The sequence below is a fragment of the Micropterus salmoides genome, unplaced genomic scaffold (assembly GCF_014851395.1).
Source record: "Micropterus salmoides isolate LMB-PRFRI ecotype aquatic unplaced genomic scaffold, ASM1485139v1 Ms_hic_scaffold_3, whole genome shotgun sequence".
NCBI lineage: Eukaryota > Metazoa > Chordata > Actinopteri > Centrarchiformes > Centrarchidae > Micropterus > Micropterus salmoides.
The window spans coordinates 1,030,761-1,051,064 of NW_024042261.1; the positions used below are offsets into that span (position 1 = coordinate 1,030,761).

The 20,304-nt window shown below is 41.1% G+C and overlaps 1 protein-coding gene across 2 annotated transcripts in view; it reads right to left on the minus strand.

The window, feature by feature from the left end:
• arnt2 (aryl-hydrocarbon receptor nuclear translocator 2) overlaps positions 1–20,304 on the minus strand; it is a 76,580-nt gene that overhangs the window by 51,325 nt on the left and 4,951 nt on the right. For both annotated transcript variants that reach the window (XM_038693054.1, XM_038693053.1), the window contains exon 2: positions 5,816–5,927. In XM_038693054.1, the coding sequence (XP_038548982.1) occupies positions 5,816–5,927 (112 nt within the window). The remainder of the gene's footprint in view (positions 1–5,815; positions 5,928–20,304) is intronic.

The window sequence follows — 20,304 nt, forward strand, 5'->3', positions numbered from 1 at the left end:
GAATCTCATGGTATAGGCCACGCCCATTTCCATCTATAATTTTTATTTTTATTTTTTCACAAAATTCGCAAAAAAATATTTTAATCAACTCCTCTGAAACAGCAAGTCCGATCGGCACCAAACTTGCCATGGACCATCTCTGGACAAACCTGATAAAGGCTTGTGCTCTCCAGATTGATACGTGAAAAACTGTTGGAATTATAAGCTAACAAATGTTTGCACAAAACGCTAAAAACAGCAAATCATGTCATATCTTCAGTTTGGAATGGCCGATCGACACCAATCTTGGGGACCTTAAAGTGGGGAGCAAATTAATTACTTAAAAATCATACAATGTGATTTTCTGGATTTTTGTTTTAGATTCCATCTCTCCAGGTGAAGTGTACCTATGATAAAAATTACAGACCTCTTTGTAAGTAGGAAAACCTGTAAAATAAGCAGTGTATCAAATACTTGTTCTCCCCACTGTAAGTGGCACGCCCTCCAGGGGGGGCAGTATGAAATTTGGTGTATATCGGCCAAAACATGGCGCTTTTAATCACATATCAAATAACACTCCCATAGACATGCATTCATTTTAGATCTCCGTAACCACAAGTCCGTTTAATTTGAAACTGTGGACTGACTATGGGGCGCGGCTGGCGCTGCTTACAACTGCTTGCAGTTCTAGTTATTATTATTATTGTAAGACAAACATGCCTGATACTTTCACACCCAGGCCTACATGCTTGCAGCTAGTAATGATTCAACAGTTGGTCCCCCTCCTCCCCGTCACGGGGGGAAAAAAAACTGAGCTCCTGCGAAAGCTATGTATAGTTCACACACTGATGTGGTTATGAGATTTTTGGAAAAAACACTATGAACGCCATATCAAGGCTAACCACCTGGGAATTTGGAATTGTTAATGTCTCCTTGCAATAAAAATTAGAACAAAGCTTACATGTGAATCATATCTCTATTTTGGTTGGAACAGATTGACCAAAATGCTAATAAAAATGATTATTTATTTATTCATTATTATTAGTTAGAAACACTAAAATGGTTAATGACTAAAACTAAAATCAGACTAAAATACCCAGACTTTTATATGTATAAAAAATATAAAGTGGACTACATATGACAAAAACTAACAAGGACATTTGACACAGGATTAAGACTAAGTGTTAAAATGGCTGATAAAATTAATACTATCACACATCTGCTGCGACTTGTACACAAGAAAGTGACATGCTGAAGTATGACAACGTTTTGCAGGAAACCGCAATAACAGGTCAAATTTGCAGGAAATTGGTCAAAATTGCAAGTCGCACTAAATTCACAGGGATGTGTTGGATTTGTGTTAATAGTGGGGCTGTGAATTTTAATCATGGTTTCGATTTTTGGCTTCCAACAATTTTAAAAACAAGGTGATCAAAATAAAACGATTATTGTGTCGCATTGCTGTTTTGCAATGAAGCTTGTTTGTCTTGTGTTCAGCGCTCCATTTACTTTACAGTAGCGCCCCCTGCCCTTCCCTAAAAACCCAAACTCCGTCATCCAGGCTGTGATGTTTAGTTCAGCTGGAGCCAACAAGACGAATGGTGGTTATAATTGCTACAACTTGCAAGTCACCATTATTGGCTTAAGCCTGTGGCATTTTACGTAGCAGAAATGAGCTATTTGGGGGAATGCATAATCTTTTGTTTTAATTACGCTTTCAATTTTAAAAGTTCAATAAATGCATAATGTTTCAATAAGTCAATCAGTAATTGTGTTAATATTCATGATTTCAAAATAATCGTAATTATAATTTTTGCCATAATCGAGCAGCCCTAGTTAGGGCCCGAGCACGACCGTGCGAGGTCCCTATTGAAATTGCTCGGATTATTTTTTTTTTTTTTTTTTTTTTTTTTTTCTGCAAAGTAGGCCCAAATGACATGGCCTAAACATACTCGAAAACTCACCAAAATTTGCAAACATGTCAGAACCGGTGAAAAATTTCGTATTCTACAAGTTTCGCACATGGGCGTGGCAAAATGACTCGCTAGCGCCACCTAGAAAATTGGAAATGATTAGCCCCTCGTTCACGTTCAACCTACATGTACGAAATTTTCTGGGGACATGTATCGTATCAAGACGCACAAAAAAGCCTCAAGAACCCATAGCCTAAAGTCAACAGGAAGTCGGCCATTTTGAATTTTATGGCCATTTTTGGATGATTTACATACTTCGTACTTTAACGAACTCCTCCTAGGGATTTAGTCGGATCGACCTCAAATTTCTGCTGTGCCTTCTAAAGGCATTGACGATGAAAAGTTGTGCTATTTGCGCGTTTTCGTCAATGGGCGTGTCCGTGGCGTCGATGATTCGCAATGAAACAGGAAGTTGTTGTAACTTCAGTGTACATGCTCACATCCGGACCAAACTGTACATGTAGGATGAGAGTCCCGCCCTGAACACATGTACATGCCGACATTCACCCACAGTCATAGCGCCACCTGCTGGCAACAGAAAGTGACCTTTAACGAAGCAGCCCCCGCCGCACGTTTCACCTACGTGCACGAATTTTCTGTGGTACGTGTATCTTGTCCAGACGCACAAAAAAGTCTCTTGGAGCCATAGCCTAAACCCAACAGGAAGTCGGCCATTTTGAATTTTACGTCAAATTTTGGATGATTTACACACTTCGTACTTTAACGAACTCCTCCTACGGATTTAGTCCGACCGACCTCAAATTTGTGCTGTGCCTTCTAAAGGCATTGAAGATGAAAAGTTGTGCTATTTGCAAGTTTTCGTCAATGGGCGTGTCCGTGGCGTGGCGTCAAAGATCAGCTCTTCGCCATGACACGGAAGTTGTCGTAACTTCAGTGTACATGCTCACATCTGGACCAAACTGTACATGTAGGATGAGAGTCCCGCCCTGAACACATGTACATGCTGACATTCACCCACAGTCATAGCGCCACCTGCTGGCAACAGGAAGTGAATTTTAACGAAGCAGCCCCCGCCGCACGTTTTACCTACGTGCACGAATTTTCTGTGGTACGTGTATCTTGTCCAGACGCACAAAAAAGTCTCTTGGAGCCATAGCCTAAACCCAACAGGAAGTCGGCCATTTTGAATTTTACGTCAAATTTTGGATGATTTACACACTTCGTACTTTAACGAACTCCTCCTAGGGATTTAGTCCGACCGACCTCAAATTTGTGCTGTGCCTTCTAAAGGCATTGAAGATGAAAAGTTGTGCTATTTGCAAGTTTTCGTCAATGGGCGTGTCCGTGGCGTGGCGTCAAAGATCAACTCTTCGCCATGACACGGAAGTTGTCGTAACTTCAGTGTACATGCTCACATCTGGACCAAACTGTACATGTAGGATGAGAGTCCCGCCCTGAACACATGTACATGCTGACATTCACAGACAGTCATAGCGCCACCTGCTGGCAACAGGAAGTGACTTTTAACGAAGCAGCCCCCGCCGCACGTTTTACCTACGTGCACGAATTTTCTGTGGTACGTGTATCTTGTCCAGACGCACAAAAAAGCCTCTTGGAGCGATGCCCTAAAATCAACAGGAAGTAGGCCATTTTGAATTTTACGTCAAATTTTGGATGATTTACACACTTCGTACTTTAACGAACTCCTCCTAGGGATTTAGTCCGACCGACTTCAAATTTGTGCTGTGCCTTCTAAAGGCATTGAAGATGAAAAGTTGTGCTATTTGCGAGTTTTCGTCAATGGGTGTGTCCGTGGCGTGGCGTCAGAGATCAAGTCTTCGCCATGACACAGGAAGTTGTTGTAACTTCAGTGTACATGCTCACATCTGAACCAAACTTTACGTGCTTGATAACTCTCCCACCCCGTTATGGAGGACCGATCCTGACACAGTCAGAAATAAATACAGAAATAAATAAATGCTCAATAAATAAATAAGCATCCAATTAAATACACAAAAAAATAAAGTAAATAAATAAATGTAGGTAGTAATTAAATTATACAAGGAGACATAAATGTATATATTTTAATTAGTGCCTTTACTATTCACCTTTGTTATAATTACCTTATTTGTTTATTCAACTTTATTTATTACAAATTTTTTTAATGTATTTATTTATGTGTGTGTTTTAATATTTTTGTCTGTTTTATTCTTCCTTTGTATTTATTTACCTTATTTATTTTCACCCATGGTATTTATTTCTGCCTGTCTTTTTTAAATTTTTGTATGCATTTCTGCCTCATTATGCAAATGAGGAGGGGCTGTGTCTCAAGGGGTCATCTTCTCTGCTATTGGTGGACCAGTCAGACAGGAGAGCTCCTACTCTGCCTGCAGACATCAACGATCTTGCCCCTCACACAGTCAGATGGCTTCCTTCAGTGCGCTGAGGTGTTTAACAACTCTGAAGACAATACTACCAGCAATGTCTTCCTTCTCTTTTCACGTAGACGCTCCGACAGACGGTGCTTTCAGTTTGCTGCATGCATGGACACAGAACTGCGGTACAGCACACAGTAACGATGAAATGTGTGCTGTTCTCACATTCTTCCTCTGTATGTACACATAAACAACAAGGCAGGGAAATATAAAAGGAATTTATTTTATTGTTTGGGTACATTATTGTTCAGTGTACATGCTCACATCTGAAACAAACTTTACGTGCTTGATAACTCTCCCACCCCGCAGACATCTACACGCCAACACCGATTTATATTCATAGCGGCAAGTGCTATGTAGCTCCACATAGGGGACACAGGAAGTGACATATAACACCTTCATGCGGCGTCATAACCGCGTAGCAAATTCACAGCCGCACCGGCAGAGCTCCAGAATATGCAACTCGGCCGGCTCACACGCGGACGCGCTTATAAGTGCGAGGGCCCGCCCAATGCTGCTTGCAGCTTTAATTAATAGTTACGATCGCAACATCACAAAATCCTCAAGGGACTGATTAGCGACACTTCACCCCAACTACTATTAGGTAAATTACTATACACAATGCTCTCTCACTATCACACTTTTAGACCAGGGATCACGTTAACCGAATATTCTATGTCATTGATTCTTTTACAACGACAGAAATACCTGAAGGTTGTCCGTCATTTTGACAAACAAAGACAAAGGGCAATCTACCGCCATGTTTAGCAACTCACATGCAACACTGTCACTACCCACCTGTAGTAGACCCACAGTCCAGTGGGTGGCAATATACATATTAATTAGCTATTGTTTAGTAATCATGACCTCGTTGTCTAGCTGACTTTAGCCATTTTATTGGTAGGATATATATCGCTGGAACATGAAATGTGTCTTTGTTCCTCTTTTCTCTCCATGTCATGAGAAATGCATAATCAGTCATTTCTGTGTATTAAATGTTAGTATGGTGGAGTTGGTTTTGAAAGTTAAATGCTATTCAATAGGCTATGTCATCACTACCATTAACAAATTTAAACTAAGATGACTGGTAATATTAGATTATGCCGGAAATTTTACAAACCAAATCAAAATGACGGACAAAAGTCTAATGCAGCCTCTGCTTTAGACAAACGTTACACAGTACACTGTATACTTAAATAATTATTTGTAGCTACAGCACATGAAAACTAGTTGTGTCATCTGCAAAAAAAATAAACCAATCCTCATTATCGCTGCTCCTCAGACATCAATCATAAATGACATGTTGTTCCTTTCAACACTGCGACAGTGAGATAGACCCAAACAAAAATCTATCAGCTTCTGGGGACTGATGGGTACTATTTGCAGATTGTGCTATAAAAAACATTTTGAACCCCTGATATTTGTAGTGGCTCATTTCCACAGCAGTTCAGCATTGAAAATACTCACCCTCCTGATCTCCTCTTGCCCCCACGGCCTGGCACGGCTCCTCCCATCCTCACCTGGCCAGCCCCAACTGCTCCCGGCATAGCTACTGTCCCTGGCAACTCACTGCCCATCTCTGGAAGATACAACAGTAACAGCAGAGCATTAGAACGAGTGTCCGTTCTAATGCTCTAGGACTACCATTAAACTCAGTGTCTCACATTTGTAGAATTTAAACAAACAAGTTCTGTTTTACATGGTTTTGTGTTTTAACAGCTCTTCTTGAGCGGGCTTCATCAGTCAAATATTGTTAAAGCCTCCCTTCAGTGTATTTTGACATTTCTATGATATTTCATATTTTTCTGAGTCATTTCCTTACAATGTTGATTACCCACATAGTTTGCCAAATATTTTTTGTCAAATAGCTTAATTTTGTGCTCAAAGTTGCAAAAGTTGCTTAGTTGTTAAAACGGGGTGGTGACGTATGACTATAGTAATTCCATAAGTCATACGTCATTCTCCAAGCTTGTGCAGGTGCTCTGTCATGCCTCCTTAAAAAACTGTAACGCCTCGTTAAGTCAGAGCATCAAAGCGATAAACATCATTGTGAGCTAGCTAACCAATTTATCATGTCATTTACTTAGAACTTACAGTAGGTATGTTCATTATGGCATCTGTGCGTGCGGTGTTGGAGGACAGATGACAGGTCGCACTTTCACCTGCCACTGTCTTCTACACAGTCTGCAACATGCATTATACTGACGGCCGTTTTACCAATGCACATGGATACCTTCACTGATGCTTCTGGCTGTTGTGTATTTGCTTGTTCTGCTCTGGCTCTGGTAAAGAACAATTTCCACATAAACAAAGGTTGGTGTACAGATGTCACAGTGTTGAAGAAATAATGCAGCCCTCACTTAAGGCTTGTGCAGACTACACGACTTTCAGCATTGGCCGACTTGTGACAGGAGTCTTCAAGTCGTTACAGCGTTAACACTACGTGATTGATAGTAGACAGGGGTCACACACTACACGAGCTGACAGGGGCTGTGTCACCTGACGCTGTTCTCAAAACCACATTTTTTCAAGAAAAAACACATGAAATGTGAAACCTATATACGAAACAGCTGTTGTTTGTTATTATAAAGATAGCAATTATAAAAACAAAGAATATGGATGAAAGAATGGATTAGCACACTCAGGTAGCAGGGATTGTCTGAGCTACAGAGAGAGCTGGAGGGGAGTAAAGTGTTTTGAGGTGAAAAAGTAGCTGCCAGCTCTGCCAGCTGCCTGCTCCCACTGGCTGAAAGTGGATGTCGAGTCGGCCGACTCTTCCAGATATTTGGCATGCTAGATATCTGGCAGACGTCGGCGATGTGTCAGAAATGTGTCGGGGGGCTGTTTTGATGTGTCATTGTGTAGTTCACACATAATGACTGCCGACCGCTGATTTACCCCCGATCACAGACTGACGGTCACCAAGCTTGCCAAGTGGCAAATCGGGCTAAAAATCATGTAGTGTGAACTAGGCTTTACACTTACAGTTTTTGTAAGGACATGGGTGTGCAGACTAAAACCTTCTGCCCATACAACAACCAAAAACCCTGGTTCACAGCAAAACTCAGGCAGCTTCGTCAGACCTTAGAGGAGGGACAGAGGGACAGAGTCCTGTATAACCAGGCCTGGAACACACTGACTAAAGAGATCAAAGCAGCTAAGAGGAGCTACGCCGAAAAGCTAGAAAACAGCTTCACAGCCAGCGACCCTGTGTCAGTGTTGAGAGGCCTGCAGACACTCACAAACTACACTGCTGGTACTCAACAACTGGCTGATGAGTTGACTGTTTTTTACTGTAGGTTACCTGCAGTGTCACCTTCCCCCACTGCCACACTGTCACCCCCCCTCTCTGACCCCTCACCTGCACTCAAGATCTGAGAAGAGGACGTGAGCCATCTCTTCCAGAGGCAGAAGATCAGGAAGGCTCCTGGCCCCGACGGTGTGTCTCCATCCTGCCTGAAAATCTGTGCAGACCAGCTGGCCCCCATCTTCACACAGATCTTTAACAGATCACTGGAGCTGTGTGAAGTTCCCTCCTGCTTCAAACGCTCCACAGTCATCCCGGTCCCCAAAAAACCCAGACATCCTCCGCACCAAAGTTACCCTGCTCACGGTGCCAGCCTCCTCTGTCAGTGGATCACAAACCTCCTCACTGACAGGAGTCAGCAGGTGAGGCTGGGGAACATCACATCCAGCACCCGGACTATTAGCACTAGAGCCCGACCGATTTATTGTTTAGCAGATATTATCGGCCAATATAAGCTACTTGCAGATGCACCTGCATCCGCGTTTATAACAAGCCGATATGACCAAAAAGAGAAACAGAGAGTCGGATCTTTCCCTCAGTTCATGAGTGTTGCATAATAATAATAATCCTTATTTGTAGAGCACTTTTCAAAAACAAGTTACAAAGTGCTTTAACAAGTGTAAAGAATAATACAAAAAAACAAGATAAGAGCATGAAAAATTAATATAAAATTAGTAAAATAGAATAAAATAAAAGGGATAAAATAAAGTCAAAAAAGAGTATAAAAGTATGTTTTAAGAAGGGACTTAAAAGAATTCACCGACTCAGCCGACCTAATTTCCTCGGGCAGGCTGTTCCAGAGCCTCGGGGCCCTGACAGCAAACGCTCTGTCCCCTTTAGTTTTCAGTCGAGACTCTGGAACAGACAACAGACCTCTGCCCGAGGATCTCAAGGTACGTGCTGGTGCGTATGGGACTAAAAGGTCAGAAATATAACAAGGCGAGAGGCCATGCATAGTTTGCCCACCAGAGGGTGCGCTGCAGCTCCGCTGTTAACAACACTGCAGCACCACAGAACAAAACACCAGCTGACCGCAGTCTACGGAGCTCAGAGCCGGCTCTGCCAGAGCTACGGTGAGTAGCTCCTGATAGCTCTCACACTCAGTGTTCCCGGTGAGTTGGTCTTTTGTTACGTCAATTATATGACTTTAATATTAATAAAAATACCCCTTATCCCTTTTCCTCTTTGAAGACCTGACCCAAACCCTCACGTTTTTCACTTCCCTCTCCAGGCTCACACCAGTGTGTTTAATTAGGGTACGGTTAGTTACGGTCCAAAGGCGTTGGAGGCTACGTTTCTGACAGACATGACTGTAGATTTATTTTTGAAACAGTTCGGCAGTTCTAGCAACCAGTCCTCTCATTTCTCTCTAATTTATTACTTGTAAATAGTTTCTAACATCGCCAACTGATAATGCTGCCTATTGCTAAATTAGCCACAAAGCTAATGCCGTGTTTATCAGTGGAGTAGTTTAACATTAAAGAGCAATTACACTGTAGTGTCTGTAGTTGCAGTCGGCGTGTCAGAAATGATTAAACCAGAGGGAAACTTAATAAATGTGAGCTGAACAAGTATCTAACACACAGTTGCAGGTCCTCGTTGTAGACAGTTAAGTAGTATTAGATTAATTCAAGAGCATTATATGTAAGGCAATAACTACTGCATTACAAATAATATACTGTATATAATTATTTGCCTATGTAGGAGAGTCCTGTTTATCATTATTATGATAGCAATGACATGAGAGATGATAAATGATATTATTTTTAGTAGTAGTACTACAACACAACACACTGAGAGTATGTGTTGAGAGGTGTTAATTTCTGTATTTTGTGTTCTCTTTGTAAATTGTAAAAAAACAGATTTTGTTGTCCATTCTACTATTTCTAACAATACAAGTTTATTTTTAAACTGCATTTTGTCATGGTATCTTGGTGAGGTCTCAACATAACAAATATTAGGGATAAAATTTGTTTATGTTATGCTTTTCTTAAAATAATGGGAAAAAAGAATATCGGCCTATATGTTGGCAATCAGATTTTAAAATCCTCAAATATCGAAATCTATATCGGACTTGAAAATCCCATAGCGGTCAGCTCTAATTAGCGCTGGCGCCCCCCAGGAGTGTGTGCTCTTCTCCCTCTACACCAACGATTGCACCACTGAGACCCATCTGTCAAACTCCTGAAGTTCGCTGACGACACAACGGTCAACGGCCTCATACGGGACGGTGATGAGTTGGCCTACAGACGGGAGGTTGATCAGCTGGCTCTCTGGTGCGGTCAGAACCTGGAGCTTAACACGCTCAAAACTGTGGAGATGATCGTGGACTTCAGGAGGAGGACCCCCCACTCTGCCCCCCATCACCATACTCAACAGCCCTGTGTATGCTATGGAATCCTTCGGGTTTTTGGGATCCACTATATCCCAGGACCTAAAGTGGGAGCCCAACACTGACACTATCATCAAGAAGGCCCAGCAGAGGATGTACTTCCTGCGTCAGCTCAGGAAGCTCAACCTGCCTAAGGAGCTACTGAACCAGTTCTACACAGCCATCATTCAGTCTGTTCTCTGCACCTCCATCACTGTCTGGTTTGGATCTGCCACCAAAAAGGACAGGAGCAGACTACAACGGACAGTCAGGACTGCAGAAAAGATCATCGGTGCCAACCTGCCCTCCATTCAGGACTTATACATTTCTAGAGTCGGGAAACGGCCAGGAAACATCACTGCAGATCCATCTCACCCCGGACACAACCTGTTCCAGCTTCTCCCCTCTGGTAGGTGCTACAGAGCACTGTACGCCAAAACCAACAGACTCAGGAACAGTTTCTTCCCACAAGCCATCACTCTGATGAACAGCTGAACAGCTGGCTAACACTTATTATTTATTCACAATTCTCTATTTCAGAGCTCTTCATACTGTTATATTGTCATATTGTAGATACTGTATACCAAATCCACCTACCTCAACTTCATAACACCTGCACATAATACTTATACATTCCCGCATCATTTCCACTATGCTCACATCTCTTTTTATACATAATAATGATAATAACCTGCATTCTTTGCATTCTGCTCATTTCACTATTGTCTCAATCTGTCTGTATTGTTTTTGTTTATAATGTGTATATATGTGTTCTCTATACTCTGTGTGTGATTTTATGTGTGTGTGATTATTGTATTATTGTATAAGTAAGCATATCGTGAGCAATGTGCAATCCTGTGTCATTCCTCGTATGTGTACACATACCTGGCAAACAAAGCTGATTCTGATTCAGTCAGAACACATTAGAAAAGGCTTCTAATACTTTGATGGAACACAATAAGCCATACAGATACTGCTGTATAATAAAACAAAGGCAGGTTTTACATCACCAGTGCCAATTAATGAAAATGATATTTAAAGATGTCGTGGTTATACTTCACATGTTTTTAATGAATGGTAAGCTAAATGTTTACATTGTTGGGCACTTTGTAAAACTTTAAAAGGTCACCTGTGGAGTTTTTGACCACTAGTTTTGCTTGTAGCTAATGCTGGATGAGCAGGTCACTGTTTACTTTATCTTCTGAATGTGCACATTGATGCACATTTCCAAGCATGCAGCGAGACGATACAGATCATATTCCTGCTGATGGTTTCAAGTTATTCCACTGATGGTGGATGTAGGTCATAGAAATGTGCCAACAAATGCAGAGAAGAAAACAGTTAGCTAATTTACAAGGCTGTGAACATTGTGTGTTTCAAAATATAAAAATAATACAAAAATTCTGTTTTGTGGATGTGTTATTAGCAAGGAAATGTATTAAACACTTGTTTAGGTCCAAAGTATTATGCACACGTTTCCCATTCTATACTTAAAATCTATACATAAATATTGGGTTAAATTATGAAAATCTCACCTTATACTTTAGTACTGGAAAGGAACGCTGGTTCTGAAAATCTATATTAGTCTGTTGTTAGCACCATATTCCATAGGTGGAATGGGATCTGTAGAGCAATCCACACAGACCTACATAGTGTACCCTGAGGCTCTTTAGCTGCCTTGATACCAAATTCTATCTGATGATGTTTTAGAAACACATATGTATATATCCTCCACAGGCCACTGAGTAAGCTTTTATTCAGTAATGAAGGCTTTAAAATATGTGCTCCACTCAATGTGAAGCCACTGTGCTTTGTCGTTATGGCTGAGAGGATTATACTGCGTGCCAGTTCTCATATTTACCTCTCTCACTGCCACTGCATTACTTTCCTTCTCGCTCATCCACAAATCCATTCTGTTTGCCTTGCTGTTTTCCCCTCCATCTCTCCGCTCAATTGACTCACTCACTCATTCAGCCAGATGCAATGGATAAGGCCAAACAAACGCTCCGGCATGCCCCAGTGCAACAAGTTAGTTAATATTTGATACAGTGTGCATTCCCCCTACATCTTTGCTTCCACAGACACATACACATACTCACACTGCAGGGCATGACCTTCCAAGGCACAGTCTCCTATCAATCATTCATGAAGTGGATTTAGGTGACACAAAGTTATAAATAATCGGATCAAGAGACAGCTTCGTCTGACAATCAGTGTGGCCATTCAGCTTGGTGGGAACAGCACTGCTGCCTTTCTCCAAGCAGTCCAAACAGGCACTCTATTCCACAACTGATACACAGCCCACAATGCTTTCCAACATTCAAAGTGTTGAGCCAAAAAGAAATACATTGGCTTTTTAAGCAAGCCTCACTGGTCAACTTTCCAGGTAAATTATTTCCAAGTTCTTCTCCCATGTCTCTGTGTTAACTGCTGGGCTAACTGAGTCAAAACCTATTTCTGAATGTGAATATATTAAAGCCGGTCTCTTTTTTTAATCCTCTAAAATATTAGATTTAACATTGCAATGTCTATTCAGGGCTCGACAATAATGGTGGCCCGATGGCCCAGGGCCAGTAAAAAGTAACGTCGGGCCAGTGCAAAAGCATTAGTATTTTAATAAAATAGAAACTCAACATATCATGCTAATGATAGTGCTATTATAATGCTATTCCAGCAATCTGGTAGAAATATTGCTTTAAACGTAGTTTCAAGTGTCAAAATGGAAATTGCGAATTATGTGTGTGTAACACACTCCTGTACAATAGTTGGTGGTATGTACCTAAACGTTGTTTGTAATCCAGTCTTAAACAAGAGAACAAGTACAAACAGCAGCAGAAGGAGAAAGTGTCGGAGTCACGGGTGAGTGCAATCAATTGAAAAAATGTATAAACTCTTAAATCACGATTTTGGCCATAGATATACTTTGTAGATTGTTGTGTCCCTGATGTTAACGTATTTGATGAAACCTGCGATGACTTCAACACTTTAAACTGCAACAGCATTTCAATTAGACGGTTGTTAGCAAATATTAGTTCAACACTAACTTGTTACCTATAGCAATTTATGAGAACAGACTTTAGTGGTTTCTTTCTTTGATTATACCTAAGGAACACGTCAGTGTGTTATTTTAAAATAACACATGCACAGCGCACAGTCTACTGTGCTGAGCAAGTCACTTGTTGCTAACAAAAAAAGAATGTCTGAAACAAAAACAAATCTGAACACTGTATGAGAGCAGATCAAGAGTATGATTTTGTTCTGTTTTTCTTATAAACACAGGGTACATTGGAAGAGGTGAGCTGCAGGGGATATCTTCTGATGATCCCCACCCTGGATTCTGCAGCAATTTCTGCCAATGTGCTGGAGGACAGTGATAATGAAGAACAAAATAATAAACATGTTTCCACACTTAATAGGGAAATAGGAAAACAGCCGTACCGGCAGAGCTCTGACACGCGGCCTCACACCTCGATGCGCTACATGTGCGAGGGCCCGCCCAACGCTGCTTGCAGCTTTAATCTGTCTTTACATTCTAAGTAATGAAACGTTTTAACTTAAATAAAGAGAAAGCTGTGTGGATCGCTGGTGTGTGTGTCGCATTGAACATTACGTCGCGGCAGTTGTGTGTGGCATCACTATAACGACCAGCTACATAGAGGGGTACTATCTCTGGGTACTATCTGCAATGGAAAACGGACAACAGCCAAACCGAGTCGAGTCGAGCTGGTACTGGTAATCACACCATAGCCCCCCACCCCACCCCCGTAGACGGCCGATGCACACTGGCTGTAATTCAGGACAGACTGAGCGTCTTTTGGACTGGTGAGTTTGGTTTGAAACATCGTTTCACAGATATTACCTGAGCTGACTGGTGGCTGTTTGTGTGATGCAGGCACATGCGCCGATCGTTACTATACACTAACCGTACTACACGTCTTTCTGTTGTGCATTTTACCAGCGGGTGCTAATTTCATTCTGTTAGACACTAGTGTCAGCTTCTGTCAAGCCTGAAGCCATTGTACAAGTCACGGTGCAGCGTAACGTGCAAAGTTGATGCTTCCTCTGCAGACCAGAAATGGGACCAAGTCATCGTTTTACAAATCCGAGTCAAGTCTCAAGTCAAGTCCAAGTCAAGTCTAGGGATGAAACGGTATGAAAATTTCATTTCACGATTATAGCGACCAAAATGATCACGGTTATCAGTATTACCACGGTAAAATATTAAAATGAACTAACACATACACTGAAACCATTTCAACAAGTTTTATAGTGAAAACTACAATTGCCATTTTGTTTGCATAAAAAATAAAATAACAGCAAATACCTTTTGTAAACATCGAAGTGTGCATTATCAAGATTTTATATTTTATATTATATAGGTAATACAATGACCCCATGGACAATTACATGAAAACAAATAAGTGTTTAGAAGCCAGTGATAGTGACCGCAATGAGCCCAACAACTGACATAAATACAGAGGTGTCTGTAGCGTTTCTAGATCTGCTGGTTGGTTGACTAAACTGCGTAACGTGTTATCATGTGCAGTGGACGAACAGACTCTGCCGACACACGACGCACACAGCAGCAGAACAACGTGTAGCGTTTTCACAAGAGCAGCAACACTGAGAGCTTCAGTTTACACGCTGTTAGCAAGTCAGAGACAAACCAAAGCTAAAAGTTAACTCACAACATGGTAATTTTCTTCAATCAAGTTTCCCTCAGCGCTCTCATGAAAACTAAAATACGACCGGACTTCAGAGTGAAAAATCTCTGCCGTGTTGTCATTGACCCAAACAAACCCACGTTGCATTGAGTACATACGCGCCTGCTTCTGGGAGACGCTGGACAGTGTATCCCGTGAGATTATAACAGTACGGTTAACTGTACCCGGTTATCATGGTAATTAAAATGTGTACAGTAATAATAACCGTCGGGAATTTTACCATGGTTGACCGTTAAACTGCTAATCGTTTCAGTTTAAGTCCCAAGTCCAAGTCTTAAACTTTGAGTTTCGAGTCCTAAACTAGTCATAATGCGCTCTTAACCAGTTTTTTCAAGTTAAAAATAAAACAATGTATTGAATTTAGCATTAGCCTGTACAGAAATAAGGCAGAGGCGTAGTTTCAAAGTAACAAATTTCATGAATTAAATTAAATGTTCATGTAGGGCTGCTAATTATTTTGGTCAACATTGATATCACAATTATTTAACAGGATTACTCATTGCCTTAGGAAACATTTAACTTTTGAAATGTAATACTTTCTTTTTAAAAACTAGGCTACTATATATGCATTACCCCAAAATCCCAAATAGCCCATAAAATAAGAAACAATAATCCAACATTATTAACTTGAAGCAGAATCTAATGTGCAAGAGGACGACAGCAGCACAGTTTCCCCATGTTGACAGATTTGGGTGAGGGATGGGTCACTGAGGGGGCTGTGTGTGTGTGTGTGTGTGTGTGTGTGTGTGTGTGTGTGTGTGTGTGTGTGTGTGTGTGTACACGGAGGGGAGCAGAGCAGGTGACAGGTGAACTACTCGAGTTGACAAAGTTACGTTACAGAAAATAAAACTTGTTTTGTTGGGAGATGCAGTGACAGAAACCAGCGGTGAGAAAACTATAAATCGCTCTGGCGTTAGAAGACGCAGACACAGTGGATATTTTACAAGAACCGATCAGGTAAAGCAACACTGAACATCTTAGGGAGGGACGAGAGCCTCAGCTGTGAAGGAAAGAGGTGCGCTGGATTTATAAAACAAAACGAGTGTCATTGTGAAACAGCACCTGGCGCTATTATCATTTTATCTTAATTAACTTGTTTTTTAATTGGTGGAAGCAGCTTCACACAACAGCTGCAGCAGTCTCTCTACACTGTTTCGACCTGACCTTTCTTTTCTCCGTGAGGTGGAGAAATTTAGAAAGTTGCGTGGCGCTGCGTCAGGCCCCCAGCTGTTGTGCATGGATTAGCCTGTGCGTAAAATTCCTCCAGCCGTTCACAGCGCGCCGGTAGTAGGCCTACTACACAACCCACTGACTCGAGTCCAAGTCATGTGACTCGAGTCCACACCTCTGCTGCAAACTGCTCATGTGACCATAATCACAGTCTTTGCGATTACAAAATCTCGCAAATGCAATTAATCGTTCAGCCCTGCACGACAGTAAGTACGATCTGTAGGCGTGCAGTAAAGGCTATGAGTTACCTTATAACCAAATTCTACTCATTTTCTTGGTATTTTTGACCATTTGATAAACAAAATATATCCACAACCTGGAGGAGTAACATGTGTAAATAAATATTATATATATATATATATATATATATATATATATATATATATATATATATATATATATATATATATATATATATAATATTATAACATTAACTAAAAATATTTCCAGGTTACACTTTATTTGGATAATCTGCCTACAGATAGTTTATTAGTTGTGATTAAACAATTCAACAAATTTATTAAGAAATTAAAAAATATATATATTTCACAAATAAAACTGTTTTTTGATAATACACTACTGTGGTAAAGGTTTAATTAGGGCTAATGTGTTCCTTTATAAGTTCATAGTATAGGCTACTATATAGCTTACCATTAGCATAATATTATTATTATCATATATCCAGTTGGACAAAACAGCAGTTTAATTTTTGTGGGTTTTTTTCAGTGATTCAATTATTGTGCAAGAAAGTGCCAGTACGCAATAAAAGTCAGGGAGAGTAAAATGTAGCACAAGCACAAATTACTTTATTTTGTGAGAAATCACAGGAAGTTATGTCTTTAGGTGTAAAAATTCTTCTATTCAGGAAAGACCCTGACCTTTTGTGATGTCACTATCTAAAAATGCCCAAAAAACACTTTTAAATAATCCAGTCAAATTTGATTTACAGAGACCAGCTTTTCCCTCCCATCCTATGAAAGTGCACATGACGTTAAAGAATGGTCACACAGGAGGCATTTCAGCTGCATTTTTCAGTCGCCCTTCTAATACGTGTCTGGCACATCAGATGCGCTTCACAGCTTGCATTTTACTCACACTATACACACACAAAAGTGACCCAAAGCATATTTTTACACTTCAGGTCTATTTTTTTCTGTTAGAAGTGCATTACAATTTTGATTGTGTGTTGCGTTTTGTCACTGCTAAAACGTGGGCGACTGACTACTCAAGGAAGCCCAAGGAAGGTTAAAATTAAGGGCAAAAGGACTTGGTTAAAGATTATTGAAGATGTAATGTCTCTAATCCGAGCGACTTCTTCAGGTGTCGCAGACGATGTTGCCAACAATGATCGTTCAGACTTGGTCTTGGGTGTCTTCAACCATAACAACTGTTGAACAAATTAACAAAAATCATGCTCTATGCCTGTTTGTTTTTTGAGTTTTTGTATTTAAAAATATAATATATATATATATAATATATATATCCAAGTATTTCAGGTTTTCTTGAGGACAGTGTGAGCTCCGTTCAGTCAGAAGCCTGTTTTTTTTCACATTCACATCTTCAGACATCCAAAAGCTAAAAAGCCCTAAGGTCAAAAGCATTAATGAGCCTGCTGGGAGACCAGGGGGAATGTTGCATACTTTCTCCTTTTCAATCACTGCTCTCCCTCAGACAAGGTTGTTTCTAGCCTCTCTCTTCCCTGTCATCCTTTCTTTCTTCCCTTCAGATGTCTTTTCCCCAACCACCAAGGCTATCAAACAGCCTCAGGAAATTTCACATTCAAAAAGGACCATTAATAGCCTACTCTAAAAGGAATACACACACAAACACATGGACATATATCCAAAGAAGATTCTTTATCATTTAAAAAACTAATGCAAACTAATAGAACCTGATGCAAAATTAGTATGACGTCTATTTAAACCTCGTACAATGTTGTATTGTAACAGAATTAATAGTCACCATAAGCAAATAGAAACTTCCTAGTGTTACCTAATACATAGCTCAAAACCAATTTATTTGGTTTTAAGATGTGAAATCACAATGGCAAAATAATACCACAACACAACAGTAATACAATATGATTAGGGCTGGGGCGATTCGTCAACTGAATCGAATTGATTACATAAATATGACAACTGGTATTACACGCGTTGCTGCATCCAGTAGCAGGGATTACCCTACAAGATCGCACCTTCAGCCATCTAAATTTTGGGAATATTTTAGACTGACCCTGAACAACGTGCTGCTCCGTGAGCTCTGTGAATTGGAAATAGCTTCACAACTGCTGTCCACAAACACGTGAAGCAGCATGAACCGTTTAAGCTAAAGTATCCCAGTGCACTTAATTTCAGTCTCCACACAAGCACAGCACATTATCAGCACGAGGACACGTAGTCCGTTAAAATTTATCTTTTTATCGCCTTCATGTTAAGTCATTTCTGCCTCGCTGCTGTCATGGTAACGTAACGTTACACCGTGTGTCATCTAAAGTTCGGCCGTTTCATATTTTCTGTTTTTTTAAAAGCCACGTATGAGTAGGGCTGTAGCAATAACCACAAAACTGAGATGCCGCGCTACTGGTTAAGCCTACCGTGGAGGATGGCAAGCACTGCAACAACCGCAAAGCATTGTCCACCAAAGCATTTTTTACCAGCTGAAAACACCACCTGCTCTTCTGAAAACACCTAGCTGGGAGCGCTAGGGTTTGCTATGAAGGCGCAGTGTTTTATATTTAAGATATGCTTTAAAAAAAGTGATGGAGACATGTCCCCAGTATCCCCAGTGTAAATGACAACTATGAAATGAATACAATATTTGTGCACTAAGAACTCTTAAGGGGTGAAATCAAAAATTGTGTGGTATGAGTTGTTGCAATTAGCCGCTTGAAATGCAGTATTATATAGTGTTGGCTTGCAGGGAGCGAGGATAAGAAGTTGGGCTCCAGTTTGGGTGATGTAAGTTTAATGTGCGTTAACATTAGTTGGATGTTTCCATTCACATAACTTTACTGTACAACAGCGGGATCTGGGTGATGGCTAGCTGGAGATAATCCTACAGTGACACAGCATCTCCACATCCCCGGGTATCTGGTCTGAGGGCAAACCACATGACCGTACTTCCATGCCAGGAGAAACAGTGCGGCTGATCACAGATCAGCAGGCTAGCATTAGCCATGACTTACAGTGAGGAAAATAAGTATTGGAACACCCTGCTATTTTGCAAGTTCTCCCACTTAGAAATCATGGAGGGGTCTGAAATTGTCATCGTAGGTGCATGTCCACTGTGAGAGACAATCTAAAAAACAAAATCCAGAAATCACAATGTATGATTTTTGAACTCAAATCAATTGAAATCAATGTTAATATTTGGTACAGTAGCCTTTGTTTGCAATTACAGAGGTCAAACGTTTTTCACCAGGTTTGCACACACTGCAGGAGGGATTTTGGCCCACTCCTCCACACAGATCTTCTCTAGATCAGTCAGGTTTCTGGGCTGTCGCTGAGAAACACGGAGTTTGAGCTCCCTCCAAAGATTCTCTATTGGGTTTAGGTCTGGAGACTGGCTAGGCCACGCCAGAACCTCGATATGCTTCTTACAGAGCCACTCCTGGGTTATCCTGGCTGTGTGCTTCGGGTCATTGTCATGTTGGAAGACCCGGCCTCGACCCATCTTCAATGCTCTAACTGAGGGAAGGAGGTTGTTCTCCAAAATCTCACAATACATGGCCCCGGTCATCCTCTCCTTAATACAGTGCAGTCTCCCTGTCCCATGTGCAGAAAAACACCCCCAAAGCATGATGCTACCACCCCCATGCTTCACAGTAGGGATGGTGTTCTTGGGATGGTGCTCATCATTCTTCTTCCTCCAAACACGTTAGTGGAATTATGACCAAAAAGTTCTATTTTGGTCTCATCTGACCACATGACTTTCTCCCATGACTCCTCTGGATCATCCAAATGGTCATTGGCAAACTTAAGACGGGCCTTGACGTGTGCTGGTTTAAGCAGGGGAACCTTCCGTGCCATGCGTGATTTCAAACCATGACGTCTTAGTGTATTACCAACAGTAACCTTGGAAACGGTGGTCCCAGCTCTTTTCAGGTCATTGACCGGCTCCTCCCGTGTAGTTCTGGGCTGATTTCTCACCTTTCTTAGGATCATTGAGACCCCACGAGGTGAGATCTTGCATGGAGCCCCAGTCCGAGGGAGCCTGACAGTCATGTTTAGCTTCTTCCATTTTCTAATGATTGCTCCAACAGTAGACCTTTTTTCACCAAGCTGCTTGGCAATTTCCCCGTAGCCCTTTCCAGCCTTGTGGAGGT